This window comes from Podarcis tiliguerta (assembly GCF_965153285.1).
Source record: "Podarcis tiliguerta genome assembly, chromosome: 6".
NCBI lineage: Eukaryota > Metazoa > Chordata > Lepidosauria > Squamata > Lacertidae > Podarcis > Podarcis tiliguerta.
In genome coordinates this window covers 53138746-53158173 of record NC_139539.1, presented here as the reverse complement: position 1 = coordinate 53158173, position 19428 = coordinate 53138746, and the positions used below count along the sequence as shown (strand labels likewise).

The 19428-nt window shown below is 41.7% G+C and overlaps 1 protein-coding gene across 1 annotated transcript in view; it reads left to right on the top strand.

The window, feature by feature from the left end:
* BEND5 (BEN domain containing 5) overlaps nucleotides 1-9029 on the top strand; it is a 706924-nt gene extending 697895 nt beyond the window's left edge. Inside the window, exons 12-13 of the mRNA XM_083447871.1 lie at nucleotides 2942-3038; nucleotides 7720-9029. Of these exons, the coding sequence (XP_083303997.1) occupies nucleotides 2942-3038; nucleotides 7720-7840 (218 nt within the window). The 3' untranslated portion in view covers nucleotides 7841-9029. The remainder of the gene's footprint in view (nucleotides 1-2941; nucleotides 3039-7719) is intronic.
* Nucleotides 9030-19428: the final 10399 nt, after the last annotated feature.

Here is a 19428-nt window from a genome sequence, read left to right as displayed (position 1 = left end):
ATAAAAGTTAAGATCCAATCCGTTTGATGGAGACCCCCAAAGGACTTATCAAATATTGAACGGCGCTGCTAACTGGCTTTGCCCTTGTCAAATCCTTATCGCGGCAGAAGCCTCACTCACTGTGGCATAGAAATGACACAACAGATCTTATTAAAATGAGATTGTGGCTTTGAAAGGAGTCTTATTATTTCCAATAATTGCCACTGCTTTGCAAAACGGGGGGTGGAAAGTCAACCCACAATCTTGAAAGCAAAATGACCCCACATTTTAAGAAGTAAAACAAGCGCAAGGATGGATCATAGTGCGACTGGTCTCTGCAGTGGCAACATTATTAAATGATCAGTGAGCTATTAAAGCTACAGTGCTTAGTATCTCCCCTAAAGACTCATAGCGCTAACAGGTTTCCAAATTGAGGTTTTTATTGCTGGAAGAAGGCTCTGTGTGCAGTTCTTGAAGCTGCGATTACAGGGAATGGTTGTGAGCAGACTGACACTAAACAGGAGCAACAAATCTTCTTGAGTGAAAACTGGCAATGGATGACTCCCCAAAGTGTTTCAATATGACAGCAAAGAGGACTATAGAAGTGGAAAGGATACTGCATAATAAGAAACTGAAACTAATCAGAAATATGGTGTTTTACTTGGATTTAAATAAAGAGAAAGGTTTTACGCGCCTTTATCTGACCAGTTGGGATGGGTAAAAATGGGTAATTGATAGCGTTACAGGAAATTTCACCCACCATTAACTTCAAATGATATCCTTTCCTAGGGGGCTAAGGTTTCTTATATTCCTTCCAAATGTATTGAAATGTAGCCACTAGCAGAGGAGGAACTGCTGCCACTTCTGTTTTTCCAAGAGCAGGTCTTTCACCATGTCATTTGGGCCAGAAAAGAGAAAGGAATACTAATCCAATAGCCATCACGAGGATGGTAATTAAGGCAGGAACCAATGTTCTGGGGAACACCTCTGGAAAATTGAAATCCAGGGAAGCAGCCATTGTTAGTTCCATTGAAGTAAGCACTGCATTGGGTCAAGTAAGTTCTCTCTCTCTCTCTCTCTCTCTCTCTCTCCTGTGGCATAATTTTATAGATTGCAAATGCAGGATAGTGTAAGAGGAAAAACTGAAAATAAAAGTCACGCAAAAGAAAGAAAAAGGAACCAGTTGAAGACATTGCTGCGATTATAGTGGACAAAGAGTGGATTTTAAGAACCAGACCGCCTTTTTCAGCACCCTTATTTCATTTGTTACCAGCTCAACTGATTAGAGGACAAAGACACATGGAGCGCATCTGAAGTTGAGATAAGAGAATCATTACAATAGCAAAAGTGCAAAGCCTTTATCTCCTTTGCATGTGAGAGATGCAATTGTCTGCAAAAAGTGACTGAGAAACATCCCAAGATCAAGCTTTTTCAGACTACCAATGCAGCTTTCTGCAGGAGATCTATGAAGTACTAAACACCTGGAGCCAATGATAGATGAAACAATTGACATCTCATATGCACCTACATCAAATGTAGTTAAGCTGAAATCCGGAGAAAGAATAAATGAAACAGGTGCTGCACAGTGTATCTGCAGGACTTTAGAAAAGGTCTTGGTCGCTGAGACTTGTGCTACATTAAGAAGCAGGGTAATAATACCTTCTGAATGATATCATGAATGTTTTCTTTCTTTTTTAAAAACTTTCCCATCAGACCCAGCAAGCATGTTCAAGGATGATGGAACAATAGTTTTGTAATATCTGGAGGGCCACAGGTTCTCTAGCCCTGCCTAGATCTTGGGTTAGGTCCCTCATGACAAACAGTGGTTGGTTCTGAGCTGACATCAAACATTACTTGAAGCGATTATTGTCCTTGTCTTAAATGAAAGCTCAGTTATTTCCAAGAGTGTGAAGTCTTGTTCTTACAGATTCCCATGATGTGATTCCCCCACCTACAGTCAGAAGTGGAACAATCCAGACTCAGGTTTACCCCCCTTATGAGAAATAGCTTGATTCAAGGTGAAACCTGGCACATTCGTGCTAATAAAAGTTGGTTCTGAATATATATATAAAAAGGTATTTCTACTACTTTGTCTCCCTTTGCCCCAGTTGAATAATAATCCTGCAAAGGCTTCAGGGTCATTTCTACAATTAGACTGTAGCTCATTTACAAACCTCTTGGATTAGTTTCTCTGTATAATACTTCCAGCTTTCAGCCACAGAGCTAAGACTTTACATGATTTCACATTAGTCATCTTCTCCATTTGAAGAAAAAATAATGAGCAGAGATATTTCCCCCCACAGAGTGTGAACTCTGCATCTTAAATTCATTTGTTTTGATATCCCTAATGTGAGTAGGCGGGTAATAACAAATGCTTCATTTAGAAGTTGGCATCTTTACATAAGATGCCTGGAAACCCTGAAATGTTATACTTCTGGAATTTCCCACTATTGGAAATTGCATCAGGTAATTACTGATAACTGCATTTGTACAAGACACAAATAGATTTAAGTTTCAGAATGGACGAAAAGCTAATAATATAATGTATGTGTGCACAAAATGGAAGTGCATACAAAATCATGGACAATCATTGGTGTTTGCTGAAGGGACAGGGTGTTTGGTTCAGTAGGTTATGTAAAGGTGATACATAATAAAGCTGTACATAACATTCCCTTTCAGGAGCTGAGAATCCTCTTTAGAGTAGCCAAGTCACATGAGTGTGCGTGAGGTAATTCCAGTGGGAGCATACGTTACAATTTTAGCAACATATTATTGTTTGGTTTGAACAAAAGTGATACCCAATTATGACACTTGTAAACCTGTTAATAAATATTAAGCTCAGATCTATTGGAGTATTAAACTCAAATTTGCTTATGCATCGTATCACTGTAATTTACCTTTGCAGCTGGTTTGGATTTTAAAAACCCCTTTTAAGCAGTTCTCCTTAATTAGACACTCACAGATATGAAACTAGGAAGGAATGTGGCCAGAACCTTTTTGGATTACTACAGGCTAAACAGCATCACAGAGAGACCATTGGCACCAATCTCCAGTACATGGTAGGTTTCAAAATGCACCTGGCTGCTTTTTTGAAAAAGAATTCTTTACCTTTTTTAATGTAATTAAACTTGGTCAGTTGTGTACCTAGCAAAGCCATCCTGATTTAGCATGAAATCTCCAGAATGTGGTATCTTATGTTCCTGAATGACAGTGATACAGTGGTGGGTGTGGGATGGAATCGTTGATGAGCTTGCTTTCCACAATTTTTTTTAAAAAATGTTGCTAGTATTATTAAAAACTCAGTTTTACTCCCTGGGTAAAAGCTTCTTCAGGAAGAGCTCCTTAAAAACCTCCAGGGATACATGCACTTGCTTGGCGACCTGCCTCCCTAATGACAAATTACTTTCCTAAGCTTTCTGAGTTCAGTAAAAGGTAAAGGGACCCCTGACCATTAGGTCCAGTCATGGATGACTCTGGGGTTGTGGCACTCATCTCGCTTTACTGGCCGAGGGAGCCGGTAAGCTTCCAGGTCATGTGGCCAGCATGACTAAGCTGCTTCTGGCGAACCAGAGCAATGCACGGAAATGCTGTTAACCTTCCCGCCGGAGCGGTACCTATTTATCTACTTGCACTTTGACGTGCTTTAAAACTGCTAGGTGGGCAGGAGCAGGGACCGAGCAACGGGAGCTCACACCGTCGCGGGGATTTGAACTGCTTCTGATCGGCAAGCCTAGTATGTGTATTTAAATGACATAACTGAGAGGGCTATGCTCTCACACAAGTACTAATGATTGGGAAGTGGTAGGCCAGGGGTTGGCAACATGTAGCCCAAGAGCTGAAGTTGGAACTCAGCCAGCTTGGTCCTTTTTCATGCATGGTCAGGGATGATGTTCTCTAGCAACATATGGAGTGCCACAAGTGCTCCACCCCTGAAGGCATGTAGACAAATAAGAATGAAGGTATCTCACTTGAAATAAGTAGATCTGGATCTGGAAACCCCACCTACACCACCATGAGCTCAATGACGGAAGAAATGCAAAATATAAACATACAAATAAATAATAACTGTTTCTTTGCTACTACAATTTATACCCTGCTTTTCTGTAAGCTGATATCTGAGGAAGCTTGCCATAAAACTATAAAACAGTAGAAAAACATATCTTCCAAGAAAAAACTGCAACGGACAGAAACAGTGACATAAGGCCACAATTGCTTACAAATTTGCTGGAATGATGTAAGCTTGACTGCCTACCTAAAAGAGGGCTGTCATGGGGCAGGAATACCACTCTTGGGGCACTGTTCCACAGTCTAGGCACCATATAAAAAAATCTTGTCTCTTGTGCACCCTCACCACAACTCTGAAGACAGAAGGTGTTCCACTGAGAGGGATTCACAGACAAACTCATATAGAATGAGGTGGTTATTGAGACTGATGAAACAAAACTACCAGAGTGCGAGAACGGGGGGTGGATTATTGAATTTCCAGGTTTTGTGCATTTTCACGATGCCACTATCGTTTCTTTCACTGAACCTGCACTCGGGCTGCGACACCTCTGCACCTTTTACTTTGCCCCACCTCGCAGCCAAGAGTGATCACAGATGCATTGTGAAGCAGCAGACTTTGACAAAACAAAATACACTTCTCTCAGCTACACAATCTTTGATGTGTTTGTATTACATGCAGCTCATAGTCCATCCATATGCAGTCAGCGACTACAGAAATACTGAGCAAATCATATTTCGCCTGTAAACAGATAATTCTGAAATCTTTCAGTGATTATATCAGCTGTATTTCTTACACTAGAATCGGCAAGATAAGATCAGAGCATGTCCCTCTTTCTATTTTAGCACAGTGCTTCGAGAAGGGCCTGGCCCTGGTAAATCTTTGAGCCTGAGCACCATGCCTGCGCTGTTAAGACACCACAGCAGGTAGAGAAATAGCCTGCCTGTGAAACGCTTCAGTTAATTGGAAAACAGGCTTTCTGAACCATTTAGTAAATCCAATTTAATTAAATGTCATCACAGACTGAGAGTATTTTCATAAAATACACATTCTTCTACTTCTGATGATAAGGAAGTGACTCGAGTATTAAAGTTTACATTTCAGCAGCATAAGATGCCACACATATTTTTTTTAAGAAGCTATTTGTGTGAGGTAGAAAGGGGAAAGTCTATTGCTTGAGTGTCATAATTTTGTCATTTTGCCCCTAGTTAGTCAATACGAAGTGATACCAGTGTGTGAGATCAAGGGAAGTATTTGGGCTTTGGGGGAACCTTCCTTCAGATTCCATAACCTGGATCTGAAACCCATTCCCCAAATCACAAGTGCCATGTCCTGTGAAAAACATATGTACATTCCTCTAGGACCATCATGAGTGCCTTTTTAACAATATCTGTGATATCACTGAGGATTAGGCACAATCCTGTGACCCATCTCCATCGCTACAGTTTATAATAGTGAGTGAGTGCTGACTTGATTTATCACACAAGTTCTCATGCAGGCTTTTAAAAACAAGGAAGGGCAAGATTGCCTCTCCAGAGTAATGCTGTATCATTTCGGGGATTTTAAAAAATCTGTTCATTGTAAGATATGCACTGCACCCTCACATTACCAACGGACTATCCTCAGGTCCATCACCATTCTTTGTTCCTAAGCATTTCTTCTGTTGAAAGGTTATCCCTCTATCCCTCTATTACATTTATTAAATTTACATTGCATTTTCTTAAGATTACATTTGTACAGCAATTGCACTGCTCTTGCAGGAGTGAGGCCCGTGCCTTTCAGCACGATGAGAAAAGCAGTTCCAATTGATCTAACACACACACACACACACACACACACACTACAAGCCTATAGGAAACTGCCTCACACACATGGCACTGTCCCCCCACCCTATTCAAAGCAAGTGTTGCTATCTGAGATGTTCTCTTGCATTGCATTATCCCACCCCTCTAGAACAGATTATCAGAAACCTTTGGGGCTGCAGGGCGGAGAGGTAATTGTCAGATACTTTCCCTTCACCCCCATTAGCAAATTCTCCAGTTACAACACTACTAGGACCACCAGTTGGATTGCACCCATAGCCTCTGCTGTCTGCTATCTTTGCATTTTCATATACTGTCCACTGACATCCACTTGAAAGCCCACATCACACTCCCATAGGTCAATGTAATTTGGGGCAGGGGAGAGATGCTGGAATCCCAAACAACTTAAGTCTGATTTTGTCGAGCAGTAAATTGCATGAGGAATGGAATAGCTATTACCGTTTAAAGGCAAATTATATGTTTTGCCTCAGAAATTAATTTTTGTTTCCCCCCTTGTCTATTGATAATTATAATCTGTCAGTTTTACTCCTACATGCGTCTGCACATTTTAATTGCAGATCTCAATGCTTGTAGCTGCTGCTGGAGGCAGAAAAATAAAACCCTTTCAGTTTTAAACTGTGACACATTTGCGTGGGCTCGGTGAAAGGGATCCATTTACAGAAATCAGAGAGATTTGCATTGCTTGGACAGCCTCAAGCAGAGGGCTCACCAAAATACCCTATTACAACAATTACCCTGTCAAGGGCTTTAGAAATCAAAATGCCGTCTGGAACAATGCAGCCCCATATTTTGCGCACAGGCTGCATGGATGCAGATGCAGCAAACACACAAATTGAGGCTGTGCCTTTCGGCAGAAGCACAAGAGAAGGAAAAGTTGGGCAGTTAACCTCTTCATCTCAGCAGGAGCAGCACCAGGAACTGTTCCGACCCATGCACGGCCCTCCATGTAATGACAATGCCTTATCCTGCTGTCTCTTTGAGATGAAGAATCTGATAGGCAATGAAATCTCTGCTTTGCACCGTACGGTTAAAGTCCCAGGTGTTTCAGTTTAGCAGGGATAACCTACATGTTCTGATCTCTTCCCCAAGAAAATTTCCACCCACCTATAAACTCGCTTTTAAATAAGTCACTGTGTTTTCCCCTCTTCTTTCGTACTCTGCATGCCTATGTTATCTGATGCTGCGAGATCATACATAATGAAGGAGCAACCTTTTAGAAAGTGTGCTTCATGTGTTTATCTTAAGCCATAAGGCTTATGGTGCTACCAAGAAATATCACCTCACTAATCATATCACTTTAAGTTCTTACTGTGGCAAGCAAAGAAACTAGTACAAAATATTGGTACAAGGCCAATGAGGGGTGTGGTCTGGAGAGTGTCTCATATTCTAAATATAGAGGTCTAGAGGGCCGTTGCTTGCCCCTCTTCAGGATGGAATCAATATAAACTGGGAGGATTTCATTTGCAATATTACAGAAGTTAAAGCTGCCCTTTGGGAATCTAAGGCAGGGTTAGCAGACTGGCTGCATCTTTTAGGGGTGTTGATTTGCTTCCAGCTTGCTCTGGTATTCCATTTGCAAATAAGACAAGTATTACAAAGACACCACAAGTCTTCTGTGTTGTGTTGTGTTGTGTTGTTAAAAGAAAACTGTGAGTGCTATCCCTGAAACGAGAGACAGAAGGAATAAATCGTATAGCTAGAATAGCTTTCTCTCTGTGTTTGTTCAGTGCCTGAATAGGACTCATTTTGAGCTTTTTAAACAAATTATATCTTTCTTTGGGATTTTCCTGGCAGCAAACAATTGTGCTCTGAGATTCTTCCCAAGTATTTTCATAGGATCATTCCACATATGCAGCACTGTCAACACTGGAATGTATTTTACCAGTATATCTTGTTGTCTTCACTTCTTGGCAGGAAGGACAAAGCATCTTCCAATAGATGTTCCTACCATCGGGCTCAAGGGAATAACCAACCTTCCACTAAGACCGAGAAGAGAACTCAGGCAACTCTTAAGGAACCCACGCACTCATCATAAAGCACTAAAGCGATAAACCCTTCAGAGAAGCTGGGACAACAAAACTGGATTCAAAATGGCTTCCCTTTCTCTTTCCAGCCAATCATTTTTGAAAGGGGGGGGGGAGGTGCTACTTTACTTGCAAATGCTCCTGTTGATTTTGTTATTGGTTGTTTAATCGCAAGCCTTTTCCCTCAAAAGCAAACCAACAGATTACTTCCTGCCATGTTAAGAGCTTTTCGAAGCACTCAGCAAACAGAAAAATGCATTCAACAATGCTGGGTAATCTCTACATTTATTGCGTAAGACATATATCATTTGCAAGTGTTAAAGGGGTTAATTCACATGGATACAGGTCCTGGCAATATTCCCTAGGACACTGTGATGTGTCATCTTTAATATCTAAAGAGTGGATGATATCCAAGTTTGTGTGGACAGGAGTAAATGAATCCCTCCCCTCCTTTCCTGTTCCCTTCAGTACCGGCACCATGCCCCTTCGATCTGCTCTGGAGCATCCCTGAAACCTCCAGAAAAGATTGAGGAATCAGGTGCAGAATTTTCAGGGGGAATAGGGGAAAGAGAAATCCTTGTAGGAAAAGGGAAACTCCTGTAATACATCCACTGAATGCCAATGTATCTACTCTTGGCTCCTCTAGAATATATGCAAAGTAATGACTCGCAAAGACAGTTTGATAATCAAAATGACCTCTTACCAGTATGGATTAAAAAGCAGGCAGAGGGAGCCTTGTGCGTGAAACTACTGATACTATGTTTGAGTTTTGTAAGGTTTCAGTTGAATATTTTCAAAGTTGGTTGATGTGTGTGTGTGTGTGTGTGTGTGTCCATTCAACATGTTGATGGAATCAAAATACTTGCAAAGTTTGCTGCTGCTGCTTTCTGAATGGAGTGTTGTTGTTATGTTATGTTATGTTATGTTATGTTATGTTATGTTATGTTATGTTATGTTATGTTATGTTATGTTGTTATGTTACTTACGTTATGCTATGTTATGCTATGTCATGTCAGTCTTCAATTTGGTGCCCTCCAAATGTTTTGGATTAAAACAATTGTACTGCCTCAAGCTGATGGGATTTGCAGGACAAAGCATTTGGAAGGCACCGGGTTGAGGAAATCTGTGCTATGCTATATACAAGAACAGCTGAAATCTGGTTACTTGCTCTTGGAGCACTTAATAAAGAGTTAAATGCAACTGTTGCTTTTATTTTTTATTTTGGTCCATGCTCATGTTTCTTCATTGGCATGTTTCTTCACTTAGTTACCAAAGGCAAATAAGAGCTTTACTGCTGCTGCTTTTCACTTGTTAGATGAGATTTTATTCAGTGTATGTATGACTTCACACGAAAGCAGTCCCGAAATAATTTACAGAGAATATCTATAATATATAATAAAAAATCCACTAAAACCAAACAAATATGATAAAAGTGTTCACCCAGCAGCATAAAATAACTTCCCACCCACGTTAAGGATGAACACCAGAAGAAATGCCAAACCATCGGTGCTGTCCAAATGCCCAAGAAAAGAAAACTGAGTTTTCCAGGTGCCAGGAGGATAACACCGTCAATGCCAGGTAGGTCTCCCTGGGGAGAGAATTCCAGAATCAAGGGGCCACCACAGAGAAGGCCTGTTCTCTCATTGTCACCCTCTGCACATCTCTTGGGAGGTGGACACAGAGAAGGGCCTCAGATGTTGATCTCAAGGTCCAGCTTGGTTCATATGGGGGAAAGGGATCCTAAGGGTCAGATTATAGATCAGACCCCACGCCATAACCTCAGCTAAATTGTACACAGAAGCCATGTTGTGCAATGTCTTCTTATCTGCTTCCTTAACACACCTTTGTTATTCTGTCTTAATATATTTAGAATCACTTAATGCCAGCTTTAATTCAGCATAGCTATTTCTGCTCTGTTGAAAAACCAGCTCCATCAGGCTCTTCCCTCAATTGTCATTTGCAGTCATTCCTACAGGCTAGTAAGAGGACTAGTACCTCAGGGCCTCTGAGCCAGCTCTTCTCTTTCAGCATTGTGTCTTTTAGATTATGAACCTGAGGTAGAATCTGAGTCTTGCAAGCCACTTTGGGAGACTCTTGGTGTGCAAGAGCAGTATAAAAAGGCTTTAAATAAATAAAATTGTATTTTTTCTTCTTCCCTTGTATCTTCTACCCTAACTTGTTTGAGTGTAACCACCATCCCTCCTCATTACAGGCTGGGTGCCATTTTTCAGTTTTCTTCTCCTTCACGCCTTCAAAATTCTTCTTTCAATCAATTGAAATGCTTCTACCTCTTCTAACTTCTTCTTTACATCAAGGGAACAGCACAGATTGAGATCTGTGGGAACTACTATACTACATCTCCATTCCACAGAACTTTATTTCCTTCCCCCAACTGTTTTTGCAGTCTTCTTCGCAAATGTTTCTACTAACATTTTGCCTTGAAAATATACTATGCAGAATCTGCTTCTTGCTCCGAGTGTGGATTCCTGAGAAATATTGAAAGTTGGCTTTCATTATTATAATTTTTTCAAAAATTGTTTCTAGTCCTCATCCGTGTTAAAAGTTGCAGGTGATCATATAGCATCTACTGGAAAAGTAAAAGAAGCGTAGGACAGGAAATTCATTGCTTAGAGAGAATGACTTCTAAATGCACAGTTCTTTACCATGGCTCTGTGCTGTTTGCTCAAGACTTTGTCCATGTTCAGAGACCTAGACTTTTTCTTTTTTTTTTGTAACAGTAATGGCAAAAAATGCTGAACTTCCAACAAAGCCCAAATAGACCATTCAAAATACAGTGGTACCTCAGGTTACATACGCTTCAGGTTACAGACTCCACCAACCCAGAAATAGTGCTTCAGGTTAAGAACTTTGCTTCAGGATGAGAACAGAAATCGGGCTCCGGCGGCAGCAGGAGGCCCCATTAGCTAAAGTGGTGCTTCAGGTTAAGAACAGTTTCAGGTTAAGTACAGAGCTCCGGAACGAATTAAGTACTTAACCTGAGGTACCACTGTACGTGATGCAAAATAAGCAAGGTTATGCTATATAGCAGCATAATTTGTTAAATTGCATAGGGGTCAATAGCACTGGTAAACTCAGGACTCAATTTGAACCAACCCTTGGCCCTGGAAGGAACTTCCAGTCTGTAGTAGCATGCCATGACACCTATCCAAACTTTCAAAGTGCCTCTGAATATAGGCAGAGCTGCTAGATTTAATTTCAGACAACAGCTCTGAGTCCTGGAATTAGTTTTCAGTACTACTGCTGAACATGTGTTGTGAAGAAGAAGAAAAAAGGAGTCTCTGAACATGTGCAGGACTACTTTCCCTCATTACTGAATGAATTCATGGGTCACCTTGCAACGAAAGCAGATCCCTGGACTGTCAACAACTGCAATATAGGCAAAAGCATGATTTCCTGAACGAGTATGCAGTTCCCTTTACATCTTCTGATCGACAAGCTCTGCGGGAAGTTTCAACTCTATACAGGCAACGTAGGTAAGCCCATTATTTCATTTTTCCTTGATGCATGTATTGAGTTGTTTCCCAGCATATGCCACTAGAACTTGAAATTCACTGTCAGAAATAGTAACACTGTGTGCATGTGAAAACAACTGTATTTAAGTGTAATACAGGCCATATGGTGGGGAATTTTATGGAAATGTAGCTTTAAGCAGGCCTGTAGTTGAGGGGGTTGCTTAGCTCAAATTCCCTTTCCAATTGATTGCTCCCTCCTTTCTTTCTGAAGTCCCTCGGCTCTTCTTGCTCTGAGTACCTTTGGGTCCTCACCTCTGCCCATGCTCTCCTCTGCACCCTTCCCTCATTCCCATTTCTCCCTTGTATCCTGTGCCTTCAGTCATGCTATTGCACAACTTCCTAGCTTTACCACGGTCTGTTTCTTGGCTTTTAAAGCAGCTCACCATTTGCAGTGAAGACTGCAGATCACTCATAGCAAAACTGTCCAAATATGCAAAAAGGAACTTGGCTGTCTACCAACTAGCATTAATTTGCAGTGTGGACTACTGGTAGCTTCTTATTTAAACGGGACATTTCCGGGTGGAAGATCACAAGTCCCTCAAAAGCAGTATTCTTCCATCCATCTCTTTCGGCTTTCTGATGGTACCTCTCCCATGCTTGCTGGTGAAAGAGTTCACAAAAAAGGAAAGCTGATTAAGGTGCCCTGACATGTACATGTGTGGCACTGTGTTACAAAGGACTGACTGGCCACAACTAGAAGTTGGACATTTAGTTCCCATGCTGTGGAACGCTGTTCCAGAAGAGATGCTGCAAACACACTCGCTTTTGACTTTCAGGTATCTCTTTTTCATGCCAACAGGCCTTGGCAGCTTTTAAATGAGCAACTTGCTTTAATGATTATGTATATTGTTTTTAATTGTGTGCTTGTGTTTTTAATTGTGTTGTACAGTGCTATGATATTTTGTGAGATAGGTAAAGGTAAAGGGATCCCTGACCATTAGGTCCAGTCGTGACCGACTCTGGGGTTGCGGCACTCATCTTGCTTTATTGGCCAAGGGAGCCGGCGTACAGCTTCCGGGTCATGTGGCCAGCATGACTAAGCCGCTTCTGGTGAACCAGAGCAGCACATGGAAACGCCATTTACCTTCCCGCCGGTATCTACTTGCACTTTGATGTGCTTTCGAACTGCTAGGTGGGCAGGAGCAGGGACCAAACAACAGGAGCTCACCCAATCACAGGGATTCGAACCGCCAACCTTCTGATCAGCAAGCCCAAGGATCAGTGGTTTAACCCACAGCCCCACCCGTGTCCCATTTGGTGAGATGGTGGTACAGAAATACACATTTTCTCTTAGGTACTGTTATGAGTTGGGGGTGGGGTTAATCTGGATGGAACCCTGGTTCCCCTTTCTGAGCCTGCAATCCTCTATCTGTGAGCGTAAAATATACAAAGGGAACTTTGCCAAATCAGTTCCTTTGTCAAGGTAATAGCTTTGGCTGGCTAGCTAAGGACCTGGATTTTGCATAGCCAAATAATTTGCTCTGTGCCATAGAACTAATGGGTGGGCCTTTCCTCACCCCACCCCACCCAACCTAGCTGCTACATAGAGGAACAAAAGGCAGAGTGTCAGGGGTTATATTTGGGCAGTAAAATGAGGTACCTAGCAAGGCTGTGGAATCTTCACCAATAAAGAGTTTCTAAGAAAAAGCAGGAGACATTTTAGGAACAGTACAGGGGGTAAATAAATAAGCATCTGAGGTCCCTCTTAATTTTACAACTCGATTGTTCCACTGGTGTTATTATTGATGAAGGGGTTAAGCAAACAGTATGTGACCCAAAGGTGAACCACTAAAGATGACCTTTCACCATATATATTTTTTAAAAAAAAGAATAAAATTACTTTGTTTTCTGCGCATTCTGCTCTTCTGACAAACAAATCCTACCATAACCCCCAAACACAGATAGTCTTAGGTTGAATTGGACTCTCTCTGATGGTGGAATTAGGCACTTTTCAGTGACAGGGTGGGGTGGGCTTCATTTAAAATTATTCTTTTTGTCCTGTCACACCATCAAGCACCTTTACTGCCAAGCTGCAAACCTGTTACAGAAACACAAAATGAGTTGACTCTTTTGCTAGGGGAACATTAATGCAATCTCAGGTTGTGTCCATTACGGCTCCGACAATATTGTATATGGAATTCCCGGGAGAAGGTTCTGCAGACAGAAAAGGAATCTTTCTATAACCATTTTATGAAATTTACTGGTGTGGATAAAATGAACAGTTTCAAATTGCCAGTCTGGCTATCTCTAAAAGACAGGTGAAGTCTTCTGGCTATCACTGCTCCATACTATTACAAATGGAAAAGCCCTGAAGTAATTGAATAGTTCATCTGCTGGAAACCACTGTGAACTGCTATAACCTAAAAAGAAACAATATATATACAGCTGCAAGTTCAGAAATAAAAAAGCATGCCTGCTGCCTTACCTGGAGATAGTGCAAACACAACATTGTTCAGAGATCGTTTTCTCTCACTCGCTCGCTCCACATGTAATGGGAAACTATGGCTTTCTACTATGTGAGCAAGCTGCTGCAAATCTACTGTTCATTAATGAGAACAAGCCAGGATTAAACCATGTTTTCAGGACCTGACTTGATTCTCAAACCATAATTCAAAGAAGCCAGTCTCCCCAGTTCAGATGTCACAGGGAGTTTTGGTTACTTTAAAATATGAAAGACACCCATTCCTTCTATGATGGATATGGATGATGAAGAAGATGATTAAATGGGATCCAGGCTGGTTATATTTTTCTCAGAGTTGAAGGCAGTTTGGAAGATTTGTGTTATAAACAGATGCTGTGGTTGAGTGTTGGGTTTTTAGTTTGGGTTTTTGGTTTGACAAGGGGCAACAGTAGGACAAGAATCAGGAATAAAAAAAAATCATAGGCAGCCAACTAGGGACACCGATATCTGGACCAGAGAAAGCTAGGTTTCATTTTCCTCTTTTGATCAACTAACCTAGGCATTACTGAAACTTGGTGGGATGAGACCCATGACTGGAATCTAGAAATTGAGAAAAGTGTCTAGATCAAGGGAAGTAATAGTCCCACTCTATTCTGCCTTGGTCAGACCACACCTGCAATACTGTGTCCAGTTCTGGGCACCGCAATTTAAGAAGGATATAAGCTGGAACCATGTGCAAAGGAGGACAACCAAGATGATCAGGGGTCTGGAAACCAAGCCTTATGAGGAGCAGTTGAGGAAGCTGGATATGTTTAGCCTGTTAAAGAGGAGACTGAAGAGATATGGTAGCCATCTTCAAATATCTAAAGGGCTGCCACATGGAAAATGAAGCAAACTTGGATGGGTTCAAGTTACAAGAAAGGAGATTCTGACTAGACATCAGAAAGAACTTTCTGACAGTAAGAGCTATGAGACTGTGGAACAGATTCCCTTGGGAGGTTGTGAATTCTCCTTCCTTGGAAGTTCTTGAGGGCCATCTGTCATGTATGATCCAGTTGAGATTCCTGCTTTGCATGGGGTTTGACTAGATGACCCTTGGGGTAGACTCCAACTGTACAATTCTATTATTCTAAGATTTGTAGAATTTTCTCATTCTAATTCACTGGGTTGAACATTGCAACACTGTGCAATAAACTGATGATCTTTTAAATCAGTTCACTCTTTTGCATATTATCTTTTTAATTGGGCAAATTGACTGCACAATCAAGATTACAGCATCTCTTATTTGCAACCCTGCCCACCATTTCAACATGTGGCTATGTGTAACTGATAGCAGAACAGGATCCTCTTAGTATAGATTAGTTTACCTTTACTTAAATAACCCTGGCAGCTCCTTGTTTAGAACATCATCAAAACACATGGCTTAATTCAAGAGATCACAGATTCATCACAATGATGCTATCAGCACTGCAACCCCTGGGGATAGCTCTCATTGAAAAGGCTCCTTGAATTTGTGATTAATCAACTGGTTAATCACATGGACTAATCAATGAAGACTTTCAGCTTTCCCTAACATGTCAATACTATCAGCAGCTGAATGGAGACCCAGATCGTTAATACTTGACTTTGCATAGTTTGATGATGTTGTGATTTATAATACTGTTTGAGTGTGCATCTGAATAAAATACCTGATATTTGTTGAATTTCATATTTCTGGCTAATAAAAGCAATATGCTTGCCACTCTTTGGGGGTCTGTATGTGAGCTGCATTTGTATGAAAAGCAGGAAGCAGGCAGTGACCATTTTAAGATTGATTAATCACAGACATGTCTCTTTCTTTCTTCTCATCTTTATTTCTTATTTATGGATGATATAGCAGGATGAATTTTAATCAGCTCTTACCCTCTTGCTGTGTTCATCACGTTTCTCTCTCTGGAAACCGCAGATGTTAACCATTTAGGGACACCTGGTGGAAACAAATCAGCTAAAGTAATATCAGGATCAGAAGCTGACTGACTTTGTGCTCGGACTGATTTATTTAATGCCTGTAAAGGGGGGGGGGGGTAGGGAACTGAGCAAAGGTCACACCCTGAAGGGCTGTGGGGAGTGATGATGTATGTTTGATTAATAATATTGCAAGAGTGCAATGGATTTCCTAACTACATTTACTGGCCGTTTCTCCAAAAATCTAGATCTTTGAAAGAAGTGAAGACACCATAAAGTGCATGTCAAGATGCCATTAGTGGAAATGAAATGGAAGGAACCAAAGTGAGCTTTAGACTGATGCAAACTATCTACCTACCGTGCGAAGATCATAATCGAGCATGACCAGCTATGCAGCTAAAGGACCTGAGCTATGGGAATACTCCCTGCTCCTCATTGCCACTGCAGTGACAGGACCGGTTTGGATTGAGGTGCAAAGGCTGAAAAGGTAAGGAAGACACCCTGTGTTGGCAAGTGAAGCTGTTGCCACATTAGCTGAGCCATCCAAATCTCCCACTTCTACTCCTGAGAATAGGAGTGAGGAATACACCCATTTTGAAGATGTACATGGTATTGTCAAAACCTCTCCTTCAATATAAATAGCCTCAGAATGATTTACACAATGAAAAACGCAATAAATAAATATGAAAGCCAAACCGGTAGGCAAACAACTGGAAGTAGTACTATTTTGGTTTTAAAACTAAGACCATGGAGAATGTTTAATGGTCTTCACTTGGTGACAGAACGATAGCAAGAATAGGCATCGGGCAATCCTCTCTGGGGAAAGCATTCCATAAACAGGGCCCACCACCAAAAAGGCCCTCTTCCAGTCTTAGGGATTGTGTGTCCAACACTTCATGCAGGATGTCGCCTTGTCCACTTGCCTGATCCACTCTTTTGCTCTCCCTCACCTGTTAACCCTTTTCCCAAGGCAATATTTCCCTCCTGTGGAAGATGGGGGGGGGGGGGGGGGACTGGCAGGAAGGGTGGGAAAGGCAGATGCAAGAGTAAGGTAAAAGGTAAAGGAACCCTGAATGGTTAAGTCCAGTCAAAGGTGACTATGGGGTTGCAGCACTCATCTTGCTTTCAGGCCGAGGGAGCCGGTATTTGTCCACAGACAGCTTTCCAGGTGTGTGGCCAGAATGACTAAACCGCTTCTGGTGTAATGGAACACTGTGAAGAAAACCAGAGTGCACGAAAACGCCGTTTACCTTCCCGCCACAGCGGTACCTATTTATCTACCTGCACTGGCGTGCTTTCGAACTGCTAGGTTGGCAGGAGCTGAGACCAAGCAACGGGAGCTCACCCCATTGTGGGGATTCCAACTGTCAACTTTTGATCATCAAGCCCCAGAGGCTCAGTGGTTTAGACCACAGCGCCATCTGCATCCCTACGCAAGAGTAAGACCTCGGGATGACAAGCAGTAGTGTGCATGTTGAACATTTTAATAAATGCACTGACTACTGGTCAGTTAATGTTTGGGACCCTTAGGAGAGTGCTTTCCTATATTTAAATATATGTGAACTACTCTGAATACTCCAAAGTCGTCAAGCTTTATTATTTTCAAATTCTCGTTCAATTCCTCCTCATAATTAATTTGTACTGTAGGCCAATGTTGGCTACTATTTCTTCACCCATGGAATATATTTCATATTGTGAGCACTTTGAAGGTATATAATGGAAAACAAGATAGCTGTATAAATTGGTATGTGTGTGTTTCTAAATACTCCCAGAAGAACTGGAACTCTAGGAAGGCAGGTTGCTCCTTAAATTAAAAAATGAAGGGGGAAATGGTTTCCTGTGCACAAAATGCAGTTGTGCAGCACAACAAGAAGGGAGATTGTTAAGATCTTGGGTCATCTCAGAAACTGGTGCTGGAAAATGACTTGGCAGCCTTGGACTAGATGACCTACCCGAGGACCAGCGTATGATGAGATACTTTTCCAGGCATTTAAGACTTTGCTGGCCTAGCCTAAAATAGGAGATCAAATGAAAGGCATTACTTTATAGTAGATAACGCTGCCATTTCCAGATAGCTGCGCTTCAGTTAAACCCACTGAACCAAAATCCTCTGTGCATTTCAGCCTGGAAAATTAGCCTGCTGAAAGATATGATACAGGACAAGCAAAGTGACTGGACTGCATACGTTTTACGCTCATTACCATAGATGCAGCCAGCTGATCCATTTTCTAACCATGCTTCTTTTTAATTTGAGAGGCTGATTTTGAAGCGGCAGAGATTCTCAGGCTCAAATAACAATCCCTCCCCCCTGAAAGGATACAGAAAGAAAGAAAAAATGCTGGGATTTGGGATCAGTGGCATGTGCTCCCCTGTATCCATGCGCCTGTTTTATTGAGAGTCCCTGTGGAACGCCCTCCCATCAGATGTCAAGGAGACAGATAACTATATAACTTTTAGAAGGCATCTGAAGGCAGTCTTGTATAGGAAAGTTTTTAATCTCCCATGTTTTAGCATGCTTTTATATTTGTTGGAAGCTGCCCAGAGTGGGATATAGATAGGTGGGATACAAATAATAAAATCCTCATCATTTTCACATATTTGGAACCAACTACCTGCTACCCAATGCAAATGCCTTCTGATTCTGCCTCCCCTTGACCCTCCCAGCCACCACCACGGTTCATTTCTGCTATGACCATTTTTAGGTTTGATCTTCTGAACAGAGCCTAATATGCATAAAATAAAAATGGCAGCAGCAGTTAGCAAGCGGGTACAGGCACCGTGGCAATGGCAAAGTGTACAGTGACTGTAGGGATGGAAACAGCTCAGTGGCAGAGCACACACTCTGCATGCAAAAAACCCCCAGCTTTGATCCTTGACATCTCCAGCTATCACATAGCAAGTGATGGGAAATGGAACTCATAAGAGATTTCTGAGTCTGTCTTGACTTATTTAGAGGTTTCTGAAAGTATAAGCAACGTTTTAGCCTAATCTAAGCAACAGCCACTAGGCCTTTGGAACCCACTGCGACAGGATCCCTGATAAGACTGTCCAGACTCTGCTTAGAAGCTTCTAATGAAAGAGAGTTAGTTTATTTATTGGTTTAATTTCAACAGCTTGCATACTGCTTAATTATAGTCAGTGTGCAGGAGACTAAAAATGAGTTAAAACTATAAAATCAGTTCAAATACCTGCTGCAATAAAAGGCCCAGGAAATTCAACAGGGAGAGGGTCTGTCTGACCTCAGCTGGAAAAAAGTTCCATCAAACTGGGACCGCAACACCGAACACAAGCAACTGGTGGATATAAACTGTGCATCCGAGCCGCTAACAGGCAGTCCCAAGTTGGACCCAAGTTGTTAAAGGCCTTGTAAAATAATATAAGAGCCTTGAATTTGGCCCAGCAGCATATGTGCAGCCAGTGGAAGCTTTTGAGCACCTGAGTTATCAGCTGGCAACAGTCTGTCTCCATCAACAGCTTAGCTGCAGCATTTTGCCCCAGCTGAAGCCTCTGGATCAGGCCTTCTGCGATTAATAAATATTGGCTTGCCTGTGAAAATTTCAAGGTTTGCTGAGAATATGTATGCAAAGCACTATGAAGTGCAATATAAATGCTAAGTTTTCATTCTTCATAAAGTCCCACAGTTCTCATGACTACTGCTCAGTGGGCTCCGTCAGTGGCCCAGAAAACATTCAGCGCTTAACTCTATCAACCACCAAAAAAA